The sequence below is a fragment of the Panicum hallii genome, chromosome 1 (assembly GCF_002211085.1).
Source record: "Panicum hallii strain FIL2 chromosome 1, PHallii_v3.1, whole genome shotgun sequence".
NCBI classification, from domain to species: Eukaryota; Viridiplantae; Streptophyta; class Magnoliopsida; order Poales; family Poaceae; genus Panicum; species Panicum hallii.
Genome location: NC_038042.1, coordinates 57195798 through 57223479, shown reverse-complemented (window position 1 = coordinate 57223479; position 27682 = coordinate 57195798). Strand labels below are relative to the sequence as shown.

The 27682-nt window shown below is 42.5% G+C and overlaps 3 protein-coding genes across 12 annotated transcripts; 1 reads left to right on the top strand and 2 right to left on the bottom strand.

The window, feature by feature from the left end:
- The first annotated feature begins 2821 nt into the window (after nucleotides 1-2821).
- On the top strand, nucleotides 2822-5709 carry LOC112878870 (serine/threonine-protein kinase RIPK-like). Its single transcript, XM_025943114.1, has 4 exons — nucleotides 2822-3514; nucleotides 3643-3779; nucleotides 4666-4789; nucleotides 4898-5709. Exons 1-4 carry the CDS (start codon nucleotides 3013-3015, stop codon nucleotides 5407-5409), a joined length of 1275 nt encoding a protein of 424 aa, XP_025798899.1. The 5' UTR covers nucleotides 2822-3012; the 3' UTR covers nucleotides 5410-5709.
- Nucleotides 5710-5737: 28 nt separating this feature from the next.
- On the bottom strand, nucleotides 5738-8750 carry LOC112878878 (anamorsin homolog). 9 transcript variants are annotated; one of them, XM_025943134.1, is made up of 9 exons: nucleotides 8284-8750; nucleotides 8017-8165; nucleotides 7264-7620; nucleotides 6989-7146; nucleotides 6795-6905; nucleotides 6566-6725; nucleotides 6336-6472; nucleotides 6157-6239; nucleotides 5738-6036 (listed from the first exon to the last, which is right to left on the bottom strand). In XM_025943134.1, exons 3-9 carry the CDS (start codon nucleotides 7313-7315, stop codon nucleotides 5970-5972), a joined length of 768 nt encoding a protein of 255 aa, XP_025798919.1. In that variant the 5' UTR covers nucleotides 7316-7620; nucleotides 8017-8165; nucleotides 8284-8750; the 3' UTR covers nucleotides 5738-5969. The 9 variants fall into 9 exon arrangements, with proteins under 9 accessions (XP_025798919.1, XP_025798928.1, XP_025798943.1 ...); XM_025943143.1 differs by having other exon boundaries at nucleotides 7264-7534; XM_025943158.1 differs by having other exon boundaries at nucleotides 7264-7469.
- Nucleotides 8751-9576: 826 nt separating this feature from the next.
- LOC112878841 (protein OPAQUE1) lies at nucleotides 9577-27668 on the bottom strand. 2 transcript variants are annotated; one of them, XM_025943083.1, is made up of 39 exons: nucleotides 27288-27668; nucleotides 26129-26278; nucleotides 25285-25430; nucleotides 25051-25207; nucleotides 24855-24913; nucleotides 24547-24703; nucleotides 23217-23366; nucleotides 22949-23085; nucleotides 22298-22444; nucleotides 21168-21269; nucleotides 20707-20764; nucleotides 20520-20621; nucleotides 19598-19635; nucleotides 19379-19505; nucleotides 19134-19307; nucleotides 18851-18982; nucleotides 18104-18213; nucleotides 17667-17727; nucleotides 16998-17175; nucleotides 15990-16195; nucleotides 15775-15894; nucleotides 15365-15463; nucleotides 14505-14726; nucleotides 13899-14038; nucleotides 13684-13795; nucleotides 13436-13495; nucleotides 13255-13344; nucleotides 12926-13096; nucleotides 12684-12833; nucleotides 11771-11947; nucleotides 11550-11687; nucleotides 11362-11432; nucleotides 10801-10900; nucleotides 10597-10653; nucleotides 10455-10511; nucleotides 10281-10361; nucleotides 10126-10208; nucleotides 9880-10033; nucleotides 9577-9846 (listed from the first exon to the last, which is right to left on the bottom strand). In XM_025943083.1, exons 1-38 carry the CDS (start codon nucleotides 27405-27407, stop codon nucleotides 9895-9897), a joined length of 4578 nt encoding a protein of 1525 aa, XP_025798868.1. In that variant the 5' UTR covers nucleotides 27408-27668; the 3' UTR covers nucleotides 9577-9846; nucleotides 9880-9894. The 2 variants fall into 2 exon arrangements, with proteins under 2 accessions (XP_025798868.1, XP_025798860.1); XM_025943075.1 differs by having other exon boundaries at nucleotides 9577-10033.
- Between the last annotated feature and the right edge of the window lie 14 nt (nucleotides 27669-27682).

Genomic DNA, 27682 nt, shown 5'->3' with positions numbered 1-27682 from the left:
GATCAGGGGCTCAGCAGGGCACACGCCCATTTTATACTAGCAACTGAATCCAAATGAATGGGGTCCGTACGGGGAAGAGCTTATGCTGTTCAGGTTGCTCCTCCTAGTTAGGATACGATGATGGGTTGCAGTCAAGGGTCAAGGCTTGGAATTAAGCCTTGATTCCATATGAATTATTAGCGCAAATGCTATGAGTTAGGACTGGGGACAAGCAGGCGTTGGTGGTATTCGTTCCTTGATCCCCAAAAGAATTGGAAGAACAATGACTGGAAGTAGTAAGCTACTAGTCGTTTTACTCTCGCCCGCCAGTCTTTGCTTGTCCAAGCTAGAGTGAAAGTGAGAGAGATCTTCCCAATCTGCTGGCAGGAAAATGAAAAGGAATTATCTTCCTCCTCCATTCGTATAGGTTTTGTTGCCAGCCCTTAGCTTCACAGCAAGCTCAAACTCTGCTAAGCGCTAGACCACTCCTAATAGAAGCGGAAGCGAGGATTGAATCTACCGAGACGAACTTGCAAGACCACAGACGATACCAGAGACATGATCTTTGTTGACGAGGTTCGGCCGAAGCCTACATCCACGGTGCATGATTATATGCGCTCTTCGCCAATACCGCAACACAAGCCGCTTTAGGGTCCTAGCATCGTGCCGCCTCCCTCCTGCGAGCCTGTCGCTATGTCATCATGGTTACAGCAATAGCCCTCCTCTCATATTTATAAGGAGGTCCGGGTTACACAGTTTAACACAAACTCTACCATATACTGCTAAATACAACTCAAATCTTATCGTAACCGGACTCATACAAATATCGGAGGCATATTCAACATTTAATTTGTGTTTCCAGAAAGACCATTTGGTTGATGATTGGAATAATGCACTACCATGCATTGTTTCATTTTGTTGTTTCATAGATAACGCACGCATGCATGCATACAAAAGGGTAAATGTGATGGAAAGAGAGTAGTGCCAATGTAGTTTCATTTCATCTGGATGAAATCCTTCTTTTTTTTTCTCTCACCATTATTTATGTCGCTACATGAACATTATTCTCTAGTACACACATACTCTAGGACAAACGCTCATCAATCAGAGGCTGCGTCCAATAATCCAAATTCCACGGTTCCACCAACGATTCCAAGATTCCTTGGCACTGCATGTGCGCCTGCTTCGCCGGGAGATCACATCGTACGAGCTCAAGGATTAGTTTAGCTTAGGTGGCGAGGATGCTTCCTGCATTGCAGCTAACTAATCATTCTGCAACGCATGGAAGATGCGCTCGTCGTCTCGTCACCACTCCATCACACCCCCAACAACGCTACGCGACGCCGCGGCAGGTACAGGGTGTTCGCCGCCGCCGCCGCTTCATCTCCAGCTTCCTGGTCGTCTAATCGCGGCTGCTGATTGCTCCAGGTAGGCTGGCGGATCTAATCTAACAATAAAGAGGAAGCGGTCGAGACGGCCTTCGATCGGCCGCATGATGACGGGTTGGTGGAGCACGCGGCCGCGGCTGTGTGTTGCCTGCCGTCCTCTCCTCCGGCCTTCCTGGATTCCTAGCTAGTTGACGACGCGTGCATGGGCGGGCGCATGTGCTCGTGGATCCTGTCGCTGATTGCACAGCGAGCACGAGCTCCTGTAGTTTAGTTTCAGAAATACATCTGCACAGACAAATTACTCCCTGTTTTTCTACAATGTTTATTTCATTTCATTATCAAGAACTATACTCTAGTAATTTTTGCACAAATTTGATATCGGTGTATTCATATTAAATAATGCTTGTTTATAATGACGCTCTTTGTCAATCAAAACATTGTCCTAACGTAACAAAAATGCACCTAATATTAAAAGTAGAGGAGTACTAATTATAAATCATTTTAGGAACATTTGCATTAATCCCTAGATAAGACCTAATTAATAGAAAACAAGACAAACTCTAGAAATTCTCAAAGAAGCAAACCATATGACCCTTACCCCTACCTTTGACAACACCATTTCTAGCAATATCTGCGTGTATACGTTGATCCATCTCTGTCATTATTTTTTTAGAAAAAAAATAGAGTAAAGAACACAAGTGATCATAGTGTTTTCTAAAAATATTAATTGCTAGCCCATGAATACATTTAAACTGAACCTTTTTCAAGGCACGTTCATTCCAGGTCCTTTGTGAAACAAAAGGAAGTAGGAATACATTTTTTTTTTGTCGAAACGGGGGCAAAAAGTTCCTGTGATAGAAGCATATCTTTGGATGATAGGGTTGTGGCGCGGTGTCACATCACATCTTCGCACGGGATGCCGTCATCATCCGATGCAAAACATAAATTAAACTACTAAAGCGCAGCCATCCAGTCCCGTCCTTCCTAACAAGTCCAAAAATAGCACCTTCCCCACAGTGTCTCTCCTCACCTTTTACATGTGTGTACAATCATTCCCTTCTCGAATGGACGCCAAAACTGGATACTTGTGTGCACGTCGTCAATGGCGATTCTCCTATAGCAAAGTCGCATTCACCCTCATCATCCGTAAAGAATACCCAGTCTCCGTTTAACTACTAACGCACACGGACCTCCTCAGGACTCACCGTCGCCGGAGCCCAGTCCTCGCCCTCACACGGAACCACTAGCGCCTCCGTCGATCGCCACCCTCCATCCGCCGGATCCGGTCAAAACGGCCGTTTCAGACTCGCCTCCGCCGGCCCAAGCCCTCAACCAACCAACCTACCCGGCCAACCGAGCCGAGGCCACCCGTCTCCCGCGCGCGCGCCCGTCCCCCACCCACTATATAACCCCGCACCCCCACCCCTCGTGTCAAACCATCCAATCCGGCTGATCGATCGCAGGCGCCAAGAACTCGATTGCACCGAAAGAAGCAGCAGTGGTTAGTTGCACTCGATCGATCGCGTCAAGAACTGCAGCGCCACCGTACCAGTCCACCACCTGCGGCACCTCAGCTAGCCCGGGGAAGAAGAGAAGAAGGCCCGGCCGAGAGAGCGAGCGTAGCTAATTAACTACAGTAGTCACCATGAGGATGCTGTTCCGCTGCTTCGTGGGCTCGGAGCCGGAGGAGGCCGGGAGCGGGAACGACATGCCGGCGGCGAGGAAGAAGACGGTGCGGCGGATGCGGAGCGCGACGGCGCGGTTGCGGTCGCTGTCGCCGGACGACCTGTCGCGGACGCTGGCCTCCTCGGGCCTGCACGCCTTCACCCTGTCGGAGCTCCGGTCCGCGACGCGCAACTTCTCCAGCAGCCACTTCATCGGCGAGGGCGGGTTCGGCCCCGTCTACAAGGGCTTCCTCGACGAGCGGCTCCGCCCCGGGGAGCTCCCGCCGCAGCACGTGGCCGTGAAGTACCTCGACGCCGACGGGCCGCAGGGGCACCGCGAGTGGCTGGCGGAGGTGGTGTACCTGGGGATGCTGAGCCACCCGCATCTGGTGAAGCTCATCGGGTACGGCTGCCAAGACGAGCAGAGGATGCTCGTCTACGAGTACATGGCCAGGGGCAGCCTCGAGCACCACCTCTTCAAGAGTAAGCGACCTACCTACTCCTACTAGCTTGCTGTTGCTGCCACGATCGATCACCAACTACTATTACATGAACCTTGGGAATGGATGGACGGTCACTGATCGACACGAGTGTGTGACTGGATGGTGCAGATCTGCTGTCGAGCCTGCCGTGGTGCACGCGGCTCAAGATCGCGGTGGGCGCGGCCAAGGGGCTGGCGTTCCTGCACGAGGCCGAAACGCCGGTGATCTACCGCGACTTCAAGGCCTCCAACATCCTGCTCGACGCGGTGAGTGCCTGCCTGGTCTGTCTTACTCCTACTAGTCTTAGTAGTCTACTACCAAGTCTCATCTGTCATCTCGACCGATTCATCTCTTCTTCTTCGTTAGCAATAACTACGACCAGTTCACCCGGTTAATTAGCTTTGCTTAATCCCAAGGAATTCCTCTCTCTTTGCATTGCCGACGCTAGAACCAGTACTAGATGCCATGCCACCACGTTTAATTTTCAATCAACCAGTTGGCCAATCTCTGTCGATGTGTCGTACACACCCATAGATACATCTGTCTGAGCGAGAGGGCTTCCATGATAATGCTCTTAATTAGTTGTGGCCGTCAACTTATTTAAAATAAAAACAATCATAAGTAGGTAAAATGCCTGGGAATGAACCCAGCAAATTAGTAGTTGAGAAATATATAGGTGTCCTTTTCTGATTTGTTTACTTCTCCTACCGAATCTGACAACAAAATCATTAATGCTCTTATCATTCTAAGCAGGCAAGAAACCCGTACTTTCTCCGGTTAGTTGGTGCATCCCGGCCGGACGACGTTACAAAATTGGTCGTTGCATCCCTAGCTAGATAGACCTTGGTACAATGGTACTAGCTCTAAACCTGCATAGTACGGCTAGTATTGGCTAACCTAACACTCTTCTCGACTCTTTAACTTGAGAAGAACCACAAAAATGGGCAAGGGAGAGACGATCCATCCGTACTTTACCGAAAATGCGCGCAAGCATCGACTTTTGACACGGAAACAATGTACCAAGCGTACTGCAAGTAGCGAGCACGCGTCGACCTGACACGTACTACAACTCTTCTCTAGGATAACGGTCGAAGCAAAACGATACGCCAGGATGAACCTGAACTGACCCAAGATGATGTCGGTATCTCGCAGGACTACACGGCAAAGCTGTCAGACTTCGGCCTGGCCAAGGAGGGCCCGCAGGGCGACGACACCCACGTCACCACCCGCGTCATGGGGACCCACGGCTACGCCGCCCCGGAGTACATCCTCACCGGTACGTACGTCGTTAATTAATTAGTACTTATTAGTGGGGGTAATTACTAACTGGCCACGTTCAGAACGAAACTGACAGCGTGTGTGTTCTACAACTATATATACGCAGGGCACCTGACGGCGAAGAGCGACGTGTACAGCTTCGGCGTGGTGCTGCTGGAGCTGCTGACGGGGCGGCGCAGCGTGGACAAGCGGCGGCGCGGGCGGGAGCAGAACCTGGTGGACTGGGCGCGCCCGTACCTGCGCCACCCGGAGCGGCTGCACCGGGTGATGGACCCCAGTCTCGATGGCCAGTACTCCGGCAAGGCCGCGCACAAGGCCGCCATGGTCGCCTACCACTGCCTGCACAGCGTGCCCAAGTCGCGCCCCACCATGCGCGACGTCGTGGACGCGCTCGAGCCGCTGCTCGCCATGTGCGCCGACGTGCCCGCGGGGCCCTTCGTCTACACGGTCCCGGAAGACGAGGCGGCGGCCGGCGCCGCGACGGCGGCCAGGAAGAAGTGCCTCGCGTCGGCCGTGCACGCCGAGAGCGAGCTGCCGGCGAGGAACCAACGGTACGCGAACTCGGTGGCCGGGCGCAAGAGCTCCTCGCCGAAGCAGAGCAGGGACCGGGGCGCGTGAGTGCGCGACGGAGCAGGCATCAACTGATCAACGTACGGTGGATGCATGCGTGTTAGGCTGTGCATTTCTTCCTGACCAAATTGTGAAGTGTATATAGGATAGTGCCAGCAAGGTGTAAGCTTAAATTGTTCGTTGATTCATTTTTTTTCTTGGTTATGTCCTGCTCTGGATAACCGAGAACAAATTGTATTCTAGTTATTTTTTTAGGAAGAAAGGATGTCCTTTTTTCCTTTACCTTTTTTGCACGCGCTACCAACTCTTGCTTCCGGAGAATAAAAGGAAGATAAGATTATTGTGCCATCCTACTATGCGTAGTTGAGAACTAAGATCATTACGTGTATGTCATCCCTTCAGGTCAAACAAATTATGTTGCCCGCCTCAGTTATGTACATCATCGGTGATGCGCATTGCTCAATCTGCCACACGCACACATAGGCCAACAGGGCTACTTCGAATTCATTTGTTCGTCCTGTGAGAATCACCACTTAACTACCGACGTGACGTCCAAACAAACGAACAAATTGACAAAGATAATCTCAATCTTCTGCTCTTGCCGACGTTCACTTGTATAGTTGTATCTGATACCCATCATATGTCTGCGGCAAGGAAGTTGCCAGACAAGGAAACCTGCCAATCAGAGAAACATGTAGTGAGCATCTGGCATCACAAATCAGTATCCAGAGTACAACTGACGTCTTTGATCTCCTCGATGAACTAGAATTTAGGGAAGGAAGTATAAACTGATACCTTCTCGCCAGGCTTGAATGGGGGGAGACCTCCGTACGGACAGGTGCCACATCGGAAGGCATCACCCAACCCACATACCCACACTGCAAGAACCATTCAGAGATCACCAGAGGAAATATAACAATGGATCCTCCACAAGAAAGCACTAATGGAACTGTAATTTTAGAAGCAATACCTACACTGCCACAAGCCGACTGAGGATTATTGATCTGCTCGGCAGTGAGCTCTAGCTTCTCTACTTTTGCCTCAGCCTCAGCCCTGCCACAAGTACAGTTCTTGCATGCCTTCCTTGATGCCCCCACTTCACAATCCCCAACTGGTGAAACGCAAGAGGGACTTTTAGGACCTAAACTTAAATTGAATATCTTGACAAATGTCAAAAATAGGTCGAACGGTTTTATGACTGTACCAACTGGAAGTTGTGGTTTCTTCAGGTCCTCCTCAGCCAAGAGGCTGTCTTCATCAATAAGTTCCGAGTCATCATCAATTTGAATCTTAGGAAGGGCCTTTGTTGCTTTCTTAAGGGGGAAAGAAGAACCCATGCTCCAGCTGGCCTTCTTTGCCATAACCTATAAGTGCTTAAAGTTAGCATTTAAATTAAATCCTGCACAGCATCAATAACATGCTGTAATACATACATTTAGACCACTCACGATAATAGATTGCACATTATCCTGTGAGCTTGCAGTGGAAGCTTGCACTTCAACAAATCCACCCATCAGTAGCTTGCGTTCAATATCAGTGTTTGGCTGACAGAGACAAGCATAAAATTAGAAAACTCAATATATAAAGCACAAGAAGGTTGTCAGTAAGATGTATTCAAATAGCTTACCTTCTGACTGGAGGAAGGTGCAGAGCTCGGCACCAGTACTCTTCCGCCAGCTTTCAGAACCTGGCTAATTTCAGCAACCAACTGTTCCCTCAAGCTTTCGTTTTCTACGACAGCAAGAACAGCGCCAACTGAACCATCATCAAAAGGCAACTTCCCACCTGTTCCATGCCAACATAATAGTTAGATAACATACACATGGGACACCGAAGCATAACACAAATTAAAACTGAAAATTAATTAACAATTGAATATCTTCCCAAATTTGAGATACTTGCCTGGCTTGTGCATGCAAAAAGACACCTGCTCAAATTCATAGCCGCGAAGCATCCATGGCTAAAAAATCGATTCCTTTTCACATATTATTGTCCTCGATTTCTTTTCTGGTTGGTCTGTATACATAAACTCTTCTTCATTTTCCCTCCAATGTCTTCCATTGCGTGTGAAGGATCGATAGAAAACGCATGAGCCATCAAGTCAGAAACTACAAAGAAACCTTCAACTCTGAACAAGTTTCCGAGGGATATCCATGGATTCAATTATTGCAACCTTGGGAGCGATGCAGATTCCCAAATTGGATAAAAATGCAATCATCAGAAATAGGGATTCAACTTTTTGTTACATAAAGGTCTCCCCTGTTACGTAAGTGAAAATTTCCCATTCTAAGCAACAGAAAGCAGAGATACCACTGGAATAAACATTACAGACCAAAAAGTTAGGATCAACTAACTTCGCCTCCACATCACTAGTCATTACATATATCCAAAATCAGTGCCTCGTGCCTGCAGTTCCACAATACTCACACAAGTATAGATGATGACCTAATTCCAATTAATGTATGAAATCCTAAGAACTCAACGTGCATTCCGAATTTGATTGGTGAAGCACCCGTTGCAACAAAATCAAACAACAAGGCACGCTATTTCAAACATCCAGGGAGGAGGGGGGATAATCGATCGGTTTCTGAATCCATACAATCCACACACGAACTTCGAGCTTTGTCAACAAAAAGTGGGGGGCGAGATGCTAACCGAGCGAAGCGCACTAGGTGATGACGGCCACCTCCTCGCGCGAGACGTCGGCGGCTGCGGCCAGATCCCCCACCGCCCGGATCGGAACCGTCACCTCGTCCGTCACCGCGAGTGCCGCCGCCCTGGAGTCAGATTAAGGCACCTGCATACTGCAACCGAGAACCCAAAGCGGAGACGATGAACACGAATTCACTCCGACAGACCGATCGAATAACAATACAGTTACACATTTTTGGCTGCCCACGACGCGGATTCAATTCACCATACCTGAGACGCGCGGCGGGCAGGGTGGCACGAGCAGCGTGGGCAGGCGGAGGGCGAAGGCCAGCGGGCCACGCGAAAGGCGAAGGGCGGTGTCGGCGCTGGCCGGAGCTGGTGGACGGCGGTGATATTTTACAAAAGGACCCCAGATCCAAACCAGGGGGTTTTGTGTAACTAATTTATCCGTATTTTTCAACTAAGCCCCTAGTTTGGATCGCGATTATTGATCGCGATCCGATTTAGAGGGCTTTTACGAAAATTACCAATCCCAAAATTTACAAAATGACCCCTGATTCGGATCGCGATTATTGATAGCGATCCGAACCAGGGGGTGTTCTGAAAATATCCCGGGCCGGCGCCGGAGAAGCCGACGAGCCCGCTGCCGCCGGTGAGCTCCGCTCGCACCGCCGCGATGAATACCGCGCAAGTCTCCGGATCCCACACGCCTATCCGCTGCCTCCGGGTCCCTCGCGTTCCGCTCACGGTCCTACCAACCCTCCGCGCGGACACGCGGTTCTTGCGGGAGGAGAGGCCGAGCGCGAGGAGGGAGCGGGAGGCGGAGTGGGGCAGGTGGGCGAATAGGAGGCGGAGCTCGGCGAGGGTCTTCTCCATCTCGTGCACGGTGCGCGTGCAGTAGATGACGCGGAGCGGGCGGGACGGGTTGGCGGCGGAGTAGGAGGTGATGAAGGAGATCAGCGCCGCCGTCTTGCCGGTGCCCGTGGGCAGCGCGTGCCCGCGCGCGTCGAGGGCGCGCTTGAGCTCCCCCATGTACACGTGCTTCTCCGGGTAGATCCGCCGCGTACGGGAAGTGCACCGGCAAGCCATCCGTCCGGCATCCAGTCTTTTTTGTTTTTTGAAAGAAAGTCCGGCATCCAGTCTCAGTGCCGTGGAGAGGAGGGAGGAGCACTACCGTTCTGGCGTGCTTCCCTGCTGAAAAATAACACTATTCCTGTAGCTTCCGTTGGATTGCGTTTGGACGTCGATGCATGCGTGTTTTAGCCTCTTTATTTGTTCCTGACGAAAACTGTGAACTGTGTGAAGCGTATATAGTTACAATGGCAGTATGGTGAAAGGTTTCGTTGATTCATTTTCCTGGTTATCCGGCACTGGATAACCGAGAACAAATTGTATTCTCGCTGTTTTTTAAAATTTTTATGGCATGCACCGGAGAATAAAGGGAAGAGAAGATTATTGTGCCGTCCTACTGTGTAGTTGAGAACTAAGATAACTAGATAAATATCCGTTTCAGGGAGTCAGCACTATACCTTTAGATCAAACAAAGCATGTTGCCCGCGTCAGTGATGTATATCGGTCATGGGCACTGCTCAATTTTCGGGATGTACTCATTTTGGGCCAGTGCCAACAGTTCTTACAACAATCCCTGTACAACGAACTATAGCTAAGAGGAGTGGACGCCCATGCTTTGGCATCTCGCAACAATTGTTGCTTTTAATAACTTTAAAAAAAATCCACTCCCCTTAGCCTGTCTAGGCACCTAAACAACAATACAACATCGCAGATGGATGTAACCCCATAAAAATCTGGGGACCAACAAATCTTCAAGGCAGCCTTTCCATATTCATTCTAAATCTTCAAGGCAGCCTTACCATATTCATTCTATTGGACAGGCTGTGGGTCCTGCTGCCTGAGTAGAAACTGTACTGATGTATAGTGCTGAAGAGATTCCGGAAGATCGACGCCAGCATAATCCATTGCCGGGATAGCCATGGACAGATCCTCGGTGGAGAATGGTATACTGTAGCATGCAAGCATCGGATGTTAGTGCAAAACAGCAAACCACTCTAATATGTTCCACATAGCAAATATCTGGCCTAGCAAAGTATCTACCTTAAGTCATCATCCAACAAAAAAGAATTCGACACAAGATTCTGGGTATCCTTGTTGACCACTTCCCGCATTGCAGCAACCACCTGCCAAATCTTAATCTTTTCAGAAATGCATGAATCCCAGAAAAGTGTAAAGTTCAAGCCGAAAGGGCCTACCTCGTTTGATATGCCTTGGGTATTGTATTTGTCATCCCAGTACATCGAGCATATCCTGTAGATTTGGCGAACACTCAAGGACTACATGAAACACCAGAGAAATTACTAGTTAAAACAATCGTTCACATTACTAGTCTGCCATAGATGAACTGCCATAGATATACATTTTCATACCGGGCAAAGATCTTGCCTGATCTCCTCAAGTGTCTTTTTTCTTTTTTGGTGTATAACCTGCGTTATGTAATTAGTGAGAATAGCCAATGACATAAAACAACCAACAAATAAGAGGGGGTAGACAGCTTGCAGAGTGAATTACCAAAAAACCGACAGCTTGTCTAATATAATTTAGCTCATGCCAAGATGTCCCCGCAAACTGAAATGAATATAAACTTTTGAAGAAAACTGAACGATGCTATCCAATACTCTTAGTAAAGAAGAATCTTAAGTTTGGATACGCCAAGAAAACCAGTTCCAACAGGGCTTAATAACTGAAGGATAAGAATGTAAATATGACACTTACCTCCTCTGTGACATCAGTAATCCATTTCTCCAACAAGGATAGCCCAGCTTTCACGTATTCCCCATTGGAGAATGTACAACATTCACGCCGGAGAAGAAGACTGACAAAAGAAAATCGCTGTCAGTATATTCATGAAATTGAAGTAGTTATTTTCCTTCATATTTTATTCCAACCATATTAGAACAAGCATGTATCAGGCAGTGTCTCCATCCCATCACCCATAACCTTCAACAAGTAGTGCATTACTTCACAAATAAGCAGGCCCTTCTCTTGTATTCAACATTCAATAATTTGCAAATTTTTTCTCCAACACGCAGGAGAACTGTGCATCAATATATTAAGAAGAAAAAGGGGAAAAGATCCCCAGAGTGTTACAGATATGAAGGGTCTGAGATTTCTGGTTGAAAATATATTATTCATTGAAAATTTCTGGTTGTTGTTAAATGATATAGATATTCCCAGTAATCCATTCCTAGACATTCAATGGCTAGCATGGCCACACTGTTTGCACGTTATAATGCATATATACCTATTACCAAGTTTCTGAGATGGGGAAATTACCTGTTAAACAACTGTATATTGATGAAGGAGAATAATTGTGTGATAAGTTTACGAATAAAGAAGGATGGCACCTGCAGCAAACTGATATTAGACTCACTTGGACAAGGCAATAAAGGCTATCAATGCCTCTTTGATGAAGTTTGCAAAAGATGAATCCGTTCTCAAAGCAGGAAGATAATAAGGCTTACATAATTTTCTCGCAATGTATCCATAAGCAAGTCCAGGAAATTGACAATGTTGTCCCAGTTGGAATTTGATGCCGGTTGGGCACCAACCCCAGGTGACTTGGATACTTTTCCGGGTTGCCCACGTGTTGACTTTGGAGCCTGCATGTAATCACGGAGTGTTACCATAAGATCCAGTTGACCAATGCAGTTGTTATTAGTAAATTGAAGAAACAATCATATACCTGGATGCAAACATTAAGAAGAGGTGATATTTCCTTTTTCAGATTATCTCTGAGCTGCCCGAAGATCTTTTCAACACATGCGGTAAGCTGCTGTTTGAATAGTATGGCTGGATACCGCGCATCCACTTGTGGCAGAGAATCACTGCGGCCTACAAGCTTTGAAGGAGACCTCAGCGTCTGAAAGAAAAATAAAATGTTGTTATTCCAGTCAGAAAGCAAAATCGATTCTATTCATACACAATTTCTGTAGAAAATCATCATCAAGCCACTAATATTACCCAGTACTCAAATTAAACTGTATACAACTATGTTTGTGCACCAGTTACAAAATGCTACTGAAGATATATTTCAAGCAAATATAAATGTTACCATTTGTCGTTCTGTTTTTTCAACTAGACTAGAAATTCCCATCAACAATTGGAAGCAAAGCAACTCTCAATCTACATATAGCATGAGCAAGGGTAAGGCTGCATAGAAATTGCCTTCCTCAGACCCCCCAACACCCACCCACCTTCTATGGGAGCTTTAAGCACTGGGTATGCCCCCTTCATACGAACATGTCAGTCAAAAGAGCATTGCAGTATACTCCCTCAGTCATAAAAACAACAAACTAGGTTGTATGCAGTCAAACCATCTTTTTCTGTATGTAGTCAAACTCAAACTATCTAAATGCTAGCCATCAGTGAAATTTTGTATGTGAAAATTGAAAATCTGAAACTGTTTTGAATAGCTTTGTCTAAAAAAATTAGTTTTGTAACATTATAATGTTACTACATTTTATAAATATATTATGATAGATATTTCATGTCTGAGTTGTGTTTTGGGGACTGTCTATGTACAAAACAATACATTCTGCGACCAGGATGGATTCAATATGAATAGAAATGATAACAGTCATGTTCAAATTCCTTACTTGCACTAGCTTCCCGCCTAGCCCTAGAGCTCCAGACCGACGAGATGGTGTAGCAAATAATCCATTTGACCGCAGATTCCTCTGCAGAAGGCATAGCAATGCAGAAGTATTGGACAACCAATAAGGTAATCTCCCATCAGCTTCCTGCCCCTGTATAAAAACCAAAACAGAAATTTCCAAATTGTTACCTTGAGAACCCACCTGATGCAAACAGAAAAATATATGGGTTCAAATTATTTTACCTTTAGGACATCATTTATGGCCTCAATTACATGATCAAAAATAGCAGTCCTCTCTGATTCATAAGCACGCCAGTGTAAAAGGCATTTGTAAATGATACAGGCTGCAACTGGTTTGCCATCTTTAAAACCTAAATTTTCTTTGATGCATCTTAACAAAATTTCATGATTTTCCTGCATGAAACAATAGCAAAATATTGAGATATCTGAAATTCTTTAAATAACACCAATGGTCCCTAATAAAATATTATCAATATCAAATGAGCAGGCATCAACTGAACAAGAATATGAAGGCACATCTATATCTGAAAGTCTACCACAGACAAATTTACCTCATGCCTTTCAACAGGCAACCTCGATCTCCGTGATCCAGTCAAAGTCTGCGGAAGAGGAGCCAGATATTTTGTTGGTGTTGGGCTATCCTAAAATTTTATTACTTTTGTTAGATTAAAGCTTTCAGACAGGAATTTGAATGATTGTGATATCCAAGTTGAAACAAAAGAATAAACTTACAAATGTACTCTTCGACTCACAATTGGGAAGCCCGGTTGATGCAGAAATTTCAGAAAATTTCTGCATTCAGAAATCATATCAGTGAAATAAACAAGATATTGTGGCTAGGTTTGAAATCAAATAGAGGGTTAAAATATCAATAAGAAAAATGAGTAGAGTCGGCACCACATGTCAGCTCTAATTGTATTTCAGGGCAGGGGAGTCAACAACAAAAGCATTGAACTGGGAAAGGGTAACAAAAAAATCACCTCAGATAACGTCTTTGGAGCTACAGCTAGATTGTTCATTGGTGGTGTGTTAAATGCCTTCTGTCTTAGGACATGATTTTCATTTTCCAAATTAGTGAGTTTCTCCTGCAATCTGAATTCACGAAACCATGAGAGGTACACCAAAAACATACACACCACATATTGTTTCCAGTATCCTGCAGTTTTAGATACAGATGAGAACACCAAACACATACTTGTCCAAATTTTGCTGTAGATGGTTGCATTTTCCCTCCACATCCTTCAATTTCTCCATTGTATCATCGCTACTTTTACAAGCCACATTAAGTTCTTTCTCCAGTATTGAGTTTTTCACAGATAATGATTCAACTAAATTCTGTAGAATGTAAAAGAGATGCTTCAGCAGAAGTACAATAAAGGGATATGTCAAAAGGCCCAAAAGGACATAACTTTAAGTCAGGTGACAACAGAGCATGCTGCCTGCTGGAAAAGTGCAGCAGCAAGCATTAGCTTACTTCCTTAGGGACTATGTTATATCATAAAGTTTATCTACTATGTTATATCATAAAGTTTATCTACTCCATCTTAAATGAATAAAAGGATGCCAAAGGGCGCCAATTGAAAACGGAGGCCAACCAAGCATATTCATGATCATGGCAAACTTACTCTACAACATCACAAAGTCTAGCATTTGCTCTAACACACCGTAAATTTTTAGTGTCCTTTAGACAATTGTCAGCTTCACAGCGAGCTGCAGAAAATGCTACAACTATGTAGTGCCCTAGATCGGTGGAACCAATTCTTTTGATGATAGAATATGAAGATGATAGCAATTATAAAACCTTTAGGTTGGAGTTTTCTTTTTCTGCTTCTGCGGTTATAATTCTTTTACTCTGCAACATGGTGATCTCTCTCAAAGACTCGTCCAACTGCCTCTGGAGCAACAAGTTTTTGGCATGTTCAATTTGAGCAGCTGACTTAGCAGCAGCACATTCTGCGCTTAATGATTCAATTATTTTTTCACGCTTCAATATTTCTGATGATTTTGACTCTTCACTGGCAGCCTGCATTTGAAAGTTCAGTCACCAGATGAATATAAAGACAACCATTATGACAAATCAAATCAAGAAAAATTACAGTACTAATTGCTGTAGCAACTCGCGTTTCTACCAGAAAATCAAATCAAATGTAAGAAAAACGTTCCAAAAATTTGCAAACCTAACCAATTTAAAGGCCTGAAACTGGTAATACTTATGCAGATAAACTTGGGCCATCTAGAGATGCATAATTTTAAAATAGAATCCAAGGATTGGTTCCAACCAGGATTCAGATACTGCCTCCAATCTTTTTATTTCACTTTGTATTACAATTTTCCGAATAAAATGACAAAAATGATGTTTCAAAAACCCATTAGAAGCCTTGTACTATTTATTTCTGTCACTATATCAGTTCCCAAGTTTCTTTCCCTCTTTACATACTTCCCAGGTTTTCACAAGGTGAAGTAGAAGCCCTTCCCGTCAGTTCATATTACTAATGTATCTGACAGGATGTAGCAAGCTTCAAATGCTTATAAAAAAATAACTGGCCAAGTATAAGCACAAACAAGAACAACCATATCAAATACCGTGACACAGTAGAAGAATACAACAAGTAATGTTAACATAGAGTACACTAATGCAATAAAGTGGCACATAATACTTACCCGCAGTCTCCTTTCAAGGGTAAGTCTTAAAGCAAGATCGTCCATCTTTTTCTCAAGCTTATTCTTTGCCTCACGCAATGCACCAGCTTCATTTGCAGCCTATCACATAAGAGTATTCCCATTACAGAACAATCACAGGAGAGAAGAGAAGATTCCATCCAGGCTACTAGAGCATACAAGGATAGAAACTTGGAAAATAAATACTATAGGAACATGGAGGAATAAAGAACAGATATACAATAATATCGAAAGAAAATAAGAAAAAGATTGCAAATAATTAATCAGGTTCCCATCATTTATAGAGCTTTGCTGTGCAAAAAGCTTGAAGTTTGGAAAGCGCCAAGCAAATATGGACTAAATTGCTTCACTTAGAATCAGCCTAAGAAGATATAGGATAGAAACCATATTACCATTTTAAGTCTCCGTAGCTCCCTTCTTGCAAGCTTTTGTCTCCAAGCACACTGAATTGCCACAGTGGCTTGCCTGTAATGCTGGAAAAGCATTACAACCTTCCGCCTTCTCCATGTAGACTGCAGTGTGGCAATATGGTAAATAAATCCAACCATGACATCCCATATGTTGAGCGCAATATCATGTCGAGAGAACGGGGAGAGGGGGGGGGCACCTGTATCACTGTAGCAGCCTTATGCTCCCTAATCGCTGAGAAATAGAGGCGAGTGATAAACCCTCGAACATAAGACTGAATAAGCAAAGCTGACAAACATGCTTGCAGGTGAGCTCGGCGTAGCAGCCATCTTCGGACATACTTCTGAACAATTACAGCTGCAGCTGTTTCTCGTCTGATCGCATACATCTTCCTTGACAAACAGCCTAATTAGCAAACAGACTGCATTAGCAATTTAGTATCGGAAAGAGCATCCATTCTTAACAGAGAACTCAAGATGATCAATCCTAAAATGTGAAGGATTGACTCTTCCCCAACAAATAAACTATCAACCTCCAGTTCAATCCATATACTTTTCTGTAGTAAAAACATTTTACTATTAACCCAATAAGCTATACCAGTTGCCAAAGATTGGTAGCTTTTGGGTAGTTATAAAATTCATTGTGATTCATGATGGATGCTTAGAAGAACACAAGAGGGTAAGTTTTGAATTTGCCAGTCATGCAAATTGCACGCGTGAGAGTAACAAAATGAAATGAATTGTCCAGTGAGAGAAAGAAATTCTATCTTGGTAGCAAGGGTTTGGGAATAATTGGCACCCTATGCAACCAAACCTCTCAAGAATTACAACAATCTAACAACCATCAACCGCATTGAACAATAACTACCCCTGGTGGCAAAAGAATGGTTATGTTTGAAGCATGCAGTCAAAATTTCTGATACTTGGCCATTAATATTTCCCTGTTACGTTGAAATGTGAAGACAATGTATCTGGACGACATAGGGATGACTGTATTTGTGTACTGTTGAAGCATGCAGTCTAACTTTTTTATACTTGGCCATTCATTATTTTCCAGTTATATTGGGACATTGAAAATGATGTATTTCATTCCAGTTCATTTGGAGGACAGAGAATAACTCTCTTTAGTCTTCTCTGTCATCATTTGACTGTTGTATGTCACTTTTAGAACAAAACAATAAAGCAATATGATAGGCCCACGTGTTTACCTCTGCAATATGCTTGTACAGAAATTGATGCCTCCCTTGTTCTCACAAATTCTTTGCGTGCGATAAATGTTCTGAAACGGCCCTGAATGTGCCGCGCAGCGTTGTCCAAAACCTCAGCACGACGCATATCTAATATGGCAATTTGACCAGCCCTAAGGAATACCTTTGTTCTACCAAGCTAACATGCAAAACAAAATGTCAACATATGATTTTAATATCTTTCTCAAAGAACTCAAGCTTACTATCAAATCAATTACTTCAGTTTCAAAAAAAAAAATCACAAGCACAGGAGAGCTGAGCATCATTTCATTAAGAAGAACAGAATAAAATTAAATACCAAAACAACACACAAACTACTAGAACGCAGGCAACACTGCAAATAGGAAGACGACCAGCAGAAAGACTAGAACAGAGAGATCCTAGACCGCCTGGCAAACAGGTTCCACATGTCGCCAAATATAATTATAGCATGTTCTGGTTTCTGGATAATTGGATGTTTTATATAATACAGTAGTGGTTTTTTTCCCAAATAAAAGATCTAAACCTTATACAATGGCTTGGGAGATATATACAAGATTCAGTTGTGTAAACAGGTTTGATTCATTTAGATCATCTAATCATCACAAAATTTGTACATTGAAACAATAGAATCTCAGCTGAGCAGATTACTTGAAAATTATCAAGCTTCATCTTTTCGAGAATTCCCTTTGTCAGCGTTATTTCATCATAACTGCAAAAGTAAAACAAAAATGATATCAAGAAAGGTGGTGCAATTAACAAACGACCGTTCTTTTTTTTAATAAACAGACTTGATAAACTCCCAACTTATTATCGTAAATGAAATTAATACGATAGTGCTGCTCAATTAAACATATACAAATCGTCAGATGATGCGCACAGTTCTCCACACTGCACTGCACTGCGCAGTGTAATAAGTTTTGACCAGAAAAGCCTTATTTCAAGCACAAAACTAGTTTGTTGTTACGGATCAAAAAGATCAAGCCATTATGCAAGGTGTTTCCAGCCGCAAAGAAACAGTAACTCCCATAAATTTCCATCACTTTATATAACTACTTAACTAGTTTCATTTGGGATATAAGAGATACCTTCCAATCATCAACTCTGGGATTAGAACAGCAAACCGATCAACAAATTCAGCGTAAGTCCTTCTGGTAGGATAGCCAGCAAGACTAATACGGACAGCCTCTAAGACACCCTGTCATGCCACCAAGTGACAATGTCAATGAAAATGTCAATTAGAAAAACATGAATGTACCAAAATACAGAACCAAAAACAATGAAGCGTCAGTTAAGTACTAATTCTCACCAGCCAAAAATTAAGTATAAACCTAGGAAACTTGATTCTTTTTTACAACAATATTTCTATGAATATCTAAGCATACATTTTATTTTATTTGACAAATCTGAACAGCAGAAACTAGTGGTCAAACTATGTTTGTTAGTTCTGGAGTATATGATGTATAGCTTGAGAATAATTTATAGGTATTAGAGAACATATGGATGAAATATGATAAATGTATCTCAAGCAATCTCATAAATATGGTCTAGTTACTTCCCAAAACTGCCCACCCAACTCAAATGTTGGATGATTTAAGATCAATAGGACAATGAACATAGAACCACAAATCGTTCCACATAATCTTATTGATCTATTGCACGAAAGTACAAGTCGAAGCAAAAAATGAATAAATTTTAATATTCAATGCTTAGTGCAAGCAGCAAACAAGACGATCAGCAACAAACTACTATGTCAGCAGATTTGCTGACTATTAAAACAATGAGAAAAATTATAATATTGCTTGAGTATTCCATGCTTCAGTGAAAGTTCTTACTCCACAACGCAGTTGATGCAAGACGCTTTGATTTTCAAAAAGCTGAGGTCGATTGGCAGAGTTAGGCTTCACACAGCGTACATAGTGAGGTTCCGTTGAGTTTAGGGTTTCCATGAGGGCTGACAGTTGTAGCTTTGAAGAAAGCAATAAAGCGACATATGAATCAGAAGAATTGAGAAAAATGATTAGAACGATCGGTGTCTTAGTTGTATGTACAATCTAAGAATGAAACAGATATAAATATCAAAGCTGTAGAAAAATGGCAAGGGACTTTTATTGATACCTTAAATCTGGAAGCAACTGATGAAAACTTGTAGGAGGATCTTATAGATTCTTCCGGCAACGAAGTGAAAAGTCCAGAAACAAATGGGCACCTTGAAGATGATAGAAGATTGCAGTGCTCTGCGACAATATAATCTCGATTCTTTTCCAGAAAAGAATCCGTTTGATATGTAACCTGCAAATAGCTGGATGCTATTAATATAAATACAGTAATAATTAATGGCATAGCTGGCAATCCTGGCTTACCTTCCCAGCATAGTGTGAGATGGTAAAATCTGTTTCTGAGAATTTTGTCTTCTCAAGCCTAGGATGGGAAGAGAAGTTTCTGAACATCTTTGTTGCGAAGGTCTCATGAGTAGATTTTGGAAACATGCTGTAAATGAGCAAATCTTAGCTGAGGACAGTGGTTCATTCTATATTACTGTATAAATGTTATATTCCAGGAGAAACAAACCAGCAGCTTACCAAGCTTCATCCAGCAGTGCAATAATTCCAATCGGTTTCTGTTTCGAGGACATAAAATACAATTAATACCAGTTTACAAAACATTTTCGACAGCGTCAAGTAACAGACTTGGTAGCTGTGAGCCCGTGCTAAGTACAGCTACTGATATTGCAGATATTAACAGCAAGCTGAAATGAAATTCCTGCTCATATGTCTTCCACCGTAAGAACCTTGCTTTAAAAAAAAAAACGGCAACATGTTGCGCCCACTTACAGAAACCAGAGTACTACCAACCATTGTACAAACAAATAGTTCTAAAGCCTACAGTTTTATAATCTTAAAAGAAAGGTAGACTTTGATCAAACATATTCCTTGAAAGCAAATACATCCTACACAGTTCAAACCTATACCACAAATGACCACAAGAAACAAAAACTATACCAAAAATGGAGACACCACAAGCTAGATGATTATTTCCTAAACTTGCTAGCTATGCAAAAGCCAAAAACTGGTGCACCATCAGTCGGGTTAAACAGAACTCAAAGTGAAGGACACCGCAAATGTCTTATCGGCGCTGGCAATTAATAAGTGTTCCAAACAATCTCAACATGTGGCGATTCCATCATACAAGTAATGCTCAAGGCAGAAGAGTGGCAAACTAGCAACCGATCCCAGCACTGCTTGTCCACGACAAACACCAATACAGGTTCAAAGTTTGAATGAAGAATCAAGAGATTGGACACAGATAATTTAATGCATGTGCAAAGCGCCAAATGCAAGGTGATGGTAATATAAATACTGCAAAATAATCATATATGAAAACATAGTTCATAAAAAGATAAACACAGTTGTTTACCAGTTACCACACTAAAATGAATCAAGGTCACTGAGACAGATCACATATCACTCAGCCTATGTCAATAAGTAAAGTTAAAGAAACAACCTTTTCAATCAAATCCAGCACATCCTGATTGTCAATGAACTCAATGTAGCTCCAATTAATTTCCTCACTTTTGTACTCCTCCTGTTCCATCTTGAATACATGCTGAGGGAAGACATTTGCAGCATCCAGTGTTAAGAGAAGTAAAGAACACATCCTTCTAAATCAAACAAACAAATATAGTACATGCCTCATTAAAGTGTTGCTGAAGTTTTTCATTTGCAAAGTTAATGCAGAACTGCTCAAAGCTGCACAGGTAAATCAAGGAGTGTCGTTAGAAACTAGCTTGAAATGCAAAATCAATATTTCAATGTGATGGCTAGTACTAGCAGCATTCACAAACGTTTCACCAGAATTTTAGTTATAATGTGTCAAATGCATGCCTGCGCACAATGACATCTTTCAAGTAATTCAAGTATATCACCAATAAGCCTACCCCATCTTGCTTGGGAATCAAAGGCTTTTGTTGTGGTGGTGGGGTGGGGTTATATTGCCAATGGAATGCTGTTAGTAAACAGTTAACTAGGCTCTTTACTTGCTAATGGAACACTTCATTTGGAGTTTGGACAAAAGAATTAAAAGGTACACTGCTACGAAACATTAGTGCATTGCTATAAATGAAATGAAATAAATGACAGGCTATCTGTATACCTGTTGTTTTTGAAGCTTTCAAAGCCGTAGATATCCAAGACACCAATTTGTACCTTGGAATCAACATCTTGACCAATTGACTTATTAATATTCTCGACAAGCCTGAAAATAGTTTTAAAACAGGGTTACTTAGATCCATGCCATTACACTTTCTCGTTTTTGAAAAATACCACCACAAAGGTTGAAATCGGGCCAGTGCCGTTACAATTTGCCTCTTGTTTGAAATACGCCACTGATATACGTATTTTACTTGCACTTTGCATGTATTGGACATAAACGCCCTTATATTCAACCTAGTCATCTCTCGCTCACCTCTCAGAACCACGCTCATAGCTGCTACTGCCCACCCAACTGCCGTCATCGCCTCTGCTCCCCTCATGTGCATGCTCTCAACCTGCAGACGTGTATTCCATCCCATCTTCATCCTTGGTCCATTCAAGCATTCCCAACTTGCAGCACCTCAAACAGCACAAGTGAGCCCAGATTCGGTGTCATCATCTCTATTGATGAGGATCCCAAGCTCTGGCTCTTTCTTGTGGACCTCACAAGGAGGCTGAGTCCATAGCGCTCCAGCCAGAGTTGAGCTTTGGCGCATCCATGGTGACGATGAGACAAACCTCAGGGCTCGAACTTGAGCGGCCATGGTGTTGCCGTCACCGCTGTAGATCTAGTTCCTCAAGGCTCATTGGTGGCCATGGGGAAGCTCAGTGGTTCCCAGATCCAGCTACTTCCCATGGGTGTTATGTAACAGGGCCTACCCAGGCATCAGTCACCTGCGCCACAAGTTGAGGGCTCTGACGGGCTGTTGCTGACCTCAAGGCGGTGCAAGTTGTTTGGAGAAGACAGGGTGAGGGGTTGAGCGGATGGGGTTACTGAAGCAAGAGCTCGGCTGGTGCGGCCATGGAGGGGAAGGATTGAGAACATGGGAGTGATGGAGAAAAGTCATGAGCATTCTTTTCCAAATTTTTACATAATGGCATGTTTCAAACAAGAGGCAAATTACAATTGTACTGACCCCATTTAAAACTTTGTACTGATATTTTTAAAAAAAACGAAAAACTACAATGGATCTAATCAACCCTTTCAAATAGGGCATCACATGTGAAATATAATATCGAAGAAGAAAATACCAGTCAAATAATCTGGCATATACAGTCTTCGCTAGAGCATCACGATTAGCTGCGGCAGCAGGACAGTCTAATGCTTTAATAATTATTCCTTCACGAGTATGTATAGACCGACTACATAATGTTGAGACCAATAGATCTGCGTCGCACCTGTTTCAAGAACCAAAAATGAAACTATAAGGAGCAAATTCAATTAAGGTAAGGAACAGTACTATCTGTCACTTTCAATAAATGAAAAAGTCTACTACAAGAAAACAGGAGTCCTAACAACAGTCCATTATACTTTATACATGAAAACATAATTTGGCCTGTAGGTGCACATACACTAATCATTAATGCGCATTTTCAGCATGTGCACCAGATTTAGAGTTCCACCGATCTTCTCTGCCTTAAATAGGCAGCATGAAAAGTGACCATAGAAACCATAGTTTTAATTCTCTACGGTGCAAGTTCAAGGTGAGGTCTGGAAATTAACTATTTTTTGGGTGGATATGGTTATCCTTTGCTCGTCTTCATCTAGAACAAATTAAATACCAATTCATCTAATCAACACAATTGCTGAAACCTAAATTCTGGAGAATGACAATTATGGAGGGGGGAAAGGAATAATTTCCCCTAAAAACGTCATGATGCATGAAGCAAAGAAAAACATACATAAATAAATTAGCTGCCATTTGGAGGTGAAAATTTGAAGTTGAACCCTTAATTTTTGAGGAATCAGAATCTTTTCCTGGAGCAAACTCAATATTGCCAAGATGAAGAATGGCTGCCAATGTCCGAAATATAGCATCCTGAAGAAAATACAAAATGCAGTTTCATTTTCTGAAATACGAAAAAAGAACTACACAAAAGTACAACGCCATGATTCTCAAGGAAGATATTTTCCAAGATACATCTAGGTGTGTTAGAATCCTGTTAGAACCTGATCTTTTCTGCTAATCCCAACGATGTCCATTGCTCTTTTCGTCTTCCAGTACTCATCTACATTGTTTGTCCCTTCCAAATCATAAGTCTTGCTTTGGTTCAAGTAATGAAAACTGCTTGCATGCCCAAGCTTGTACAGCTCTGCATCCTTTAAAGACAAACAATGCGATATCAAAATTAACCTTACCACATCATCATATCATACGTATATTTTATAGCTAAATATTTAGTTGAAAAAGATTAAATTGGAAGATAATAAATCGCAGCACCCCTAATTATCGCACACAAACCCCTGGAATAGTGCATCCTCCAGAATAAGTATAATTTAATATGCAAGGTAAAATAAAGGAAACTTTGACTGGTAGTTTTCAAAAAAAAATAATGGCCATGTAATTATCAGTTCTGTGGCTAGAAAAATTTTCATATTTTTCCATTTTTGCATAGATTTAGGAAAGGCAGGATACAAGTATCCCTATATGCCTATATGCGTCGTAAATGCATCTGAAACATGCCGGGAAAGAATCAGAGTTAAATCTAACAATGGATAAAAAAAATAATGCACCAATACGTCTTGAATGATTCCCAACTAACAAAATAACCCTATTGTAAATTGTTTGATTCTTCATCATGCATGCCTATGTTTGATGTAAGCTTGCCTATGCACTTAATCTCTATTGTAATTACAGTAAATGAAGAAAGAAATAGGTATTAGATGCTTGTTCCTTTCTTCCTTTCATGTCACATTCTACTTCCCTTGAATTGCATGGGTAACAGCGTAATAGAATAAAGTCATTTAACATTTATACTGGATGTGTCAGGCTTGTGGTTTTTATGTTTGTGTGCATCTAAACAAATTAAGCTTCAAAATATGCCACTGAACTTTCAAGGAATAACAATCATATCATGCTATAAATAAGCTCGAGTACTTTTAAGGAATTGATGCCACATTGAGCATTTGAGCAGCATACAACACTACAGTGATTTCCTTTACAAATATAATAATAGATAGAAAGATGTATACACATTTCAGTAACACTAGAACCTCAGGACAAATACCAAAGAAATTGCAAGCCACCAGTATAGTAACAGAAAAGCATTTATAAGTACATACAAGTCAAATTGATAGCTTGCAATTGGGATTTTGTAGAGCTGTAAGTTGCAAAACGAGCATGGCTTACAAATTAAGTTCAAGAATGTCCTCCACAAGTTCATTTGGACAATCAACTTCACATGAAAATGTGAATTATGTCATCTAGTAATCGAACTCATATGGGGTGCACTCGCATGATAAATAATTCAATCGAAGTAGTAATAATTGGTAGATGTACCTTTCCAGAAGCACACAATTGGTAGAAGCAATGAAAATTCCTTTCAGGATCAGTAATTTGCACAACACGGGACCTTTCCAAAAGATAGGTCCTAATAGCTGCTCCAGATATCCTACCACTTGCATCAAACTGTATCTCCACGAATTTTCCAAATCGGCTGCAACCAAGAAAGCATTTAGGGTAATTATGCAAAAAGAAAAGGTGGTAAAAAAGGTTCGCTTTTACAAATTAAAGAATAAATTGTGTATTATCTGGATGAAGACATGCGAAAATAGCACAATATTGATCAACATTGAGTGAAAGTTCACCTTGAGTTGTCATTCCGTACTGTTTTGGCGTTGCCAAATGCCTCCAAAAGAGGGTTGGACTAGTGGAGGGAACAAATTACGAAATATTAAGATAATGCTATCATCAGCAATAGTGAGGCAAAATGCATACTCAGCAAAAGATGGAGAACTCTTAGTTTCCATAAATTGTAGTAGAGAAACAGTGGTAAAAACTTACTTCTAGAACCTGTTGTTCAACTGTTCGATCATCAAGAGCAGCTCTACCACCAACAAATGTGAGATACTGCATAATAAGCTTAGTCGTTTCGGTTTTGCCAGCACCACTTTCACCACTAACCAGGATGGACTGGCTTCGGGATTCATTCACCATAGCCCTAATGAATCAGCCAACGCCAACAAAATAAATAAATTGTATAGAAACAGTGCTTTGCAATTCAATCTATAACCCTACCTGTACGATGCATCAGCTACTGCAAAAACATGTGGACTCAACTCCCCCAATCGGACACCCTTATATTGCTCCATCATGTACTCGTTGTACAGGTGAGGTAGCCTCGTAAAAGGATTAACAGCAATCAAGATGCTTCCGGTGTAAGTCTGTCTCAATAAAGGTGACAGGCATTATAAAACACAGTACAGAACTGAAGTGCCAAGACTAAATTACATGTACCCATTAAGCCATGCCACTCAATGGTGCAATCAGATCATTAATGATTATTAACGAGTTACTAAAACTCTTACAAAAAGAACTCATTCCATACTCGCGTTGACAACACAAATTTTGGAAAGTAATAATATACATGGAAGAAACAAGAATACAAAAAGAACAGTCATGATATTACATATGGCACTGATTATTTCCATATTAAGTATAGATATCAAATTTAAAAAATAGCTACAACTGTTCATCGTTTGGTTCTATAAACTGCAAAAGGATTATTATTATACCATGAATTAACTGAAGCTGAAAACCATTAGATGAGTGCATCATTATTGTGTTCACATCGACAGATGATTTTTGCCTTAATGGATCAGATTTTCAATTGCAGACATTTTTATTCGATTCCAACAGATTCGGCAGAAATTCTACAAGAAATATCATTAAGAAGACATCTTAAAATCAGAATCCAAGAATGTGCTAGGGAAAAGGTGCTCCATAAAATCAGAATCCAAGAATGTTCGGAAATTTGCATTGAGAAAATTAGTTTCTGGGTAAGCAATTCACCGACATTTTCAATTAGGTTCAAATGAAAATTACTATAGTATAAATAAAACAGTGCTGGTAGACCACTTACATATATCTCATTCAATGCATATCTTTTCTTCAGATTGTAAAGAACACCTGGTTCATTCAGATAAGTCAGTTTGGTCATGTCATCAACATGACCCCCACCCAGATCTTCATCTGTATCCCTGGGCAATAATTTCTCTGGCAAAACTGTAATCTGAAATCAACAGAGGAAAGCCTCAGCTAATCAATCAAGTTTCCAATACGACAAATGAAACCTGGTCTTAATAAACCTGTTATAATTGGTTCTGATGGGAAACAAATTAAGCACTCCTGCTACAAAAGAAAACTGCCAAATACAAATGTGCGTCAACATCCTCAGGAGAATGGGTGCCTATCTGGATTGGTTAGGTGGCCTCAGTAGCACTCCTCAGGTCCTGGGTTCGACTCCCGGTGAGAGCGAATTTCATGTTGTGGTTAAAAAAAATCCCCTCACCGGCTTACATAGTAAAGCACATGGAAAAGTGGTCCCAGCCCGCTCTCACACGGGTTACGATAAGGGGAACGGCACCCCTGTGTAAGGGTGGGGCAGGGGTTCGGGGGTTTTCTTGGCCTGCATGAGAGGTCTTCACTTAGTCAATGCCCGGGGGCCGTCATACCCCCGCAGGTTAAGTTTTTTTTTTCAACATCCTCGGCAAATTGGTCTAATATAATATCAACTTCCAAGGATCTCAATGGGTGTAACAAGAAAAAAAAAGGCTGCCAATTTCTATCATGTGCTATTTGTGCTATCCACTCAGAAGTCCGAACACTTTCGAGCAGAGTGTTGCTTGCAACTGAATAACTCAACAAGAATCAAGTTCAAACATAAAAGATCATAACATAAAACAAAACGATTAGATTGCACAAGTAACGTGTACAGTAAGAATCTGAACTAAGGGCACAAGGATTGCTAACTTGACAGAGTGGTCCAGGAAGACAGCTCCTTTTTTTTGAAAGAGACACTAACTAGTGTCAGGAAGACAGCATTAACATGAGTTCTCGGTTTGACCGCTTGTACATTAAATTCCTCAGCAGAGGCAATCCAAGCAACCGCAGAACACATAGACTGAGTTCAAAAGTTATCAAATATAAGAATAAAAAATGTAATCCATCAAAATTCAAAGCTTCGAACCACCGCACGGAATGAGGCGACAGCGACAGGAAGGGAGGATAGAATGCTGAACCTTCTTCCGCTGGCTCGTGAGCACGACGACGGCGCGCTCTTTCGCCTCCGTCACCTCCGCCTCCACCCACCCCTCCCCCTTCTCCTCCACCCACACCTTCGACCCCTTGCGGTAGCTCATCCCGCCGAAACCCTAGGCTCCCGCCGCCTCTCCGAACCCTAGTCCCGCACCGGAAGCTAGTGGCCGCGAGCACGAGGCGAGCGCGGCGGATTCAGGCGCTCAGCGGGGGAAGCGGCGGCGTCTTATCGGAGTTCCGATTAGAGCGGCGCGGCCGCTGCTGCTTCGAGTCGTGGTGGACTCATGGCGAAATTTTTGCTTTGGCTTGGCGCTTCTTCTCCCGTGCGCCTTTCAGTGGCCCGAAAAGCATCCAGTGGGGGGATTCAAAGGGGCAAATC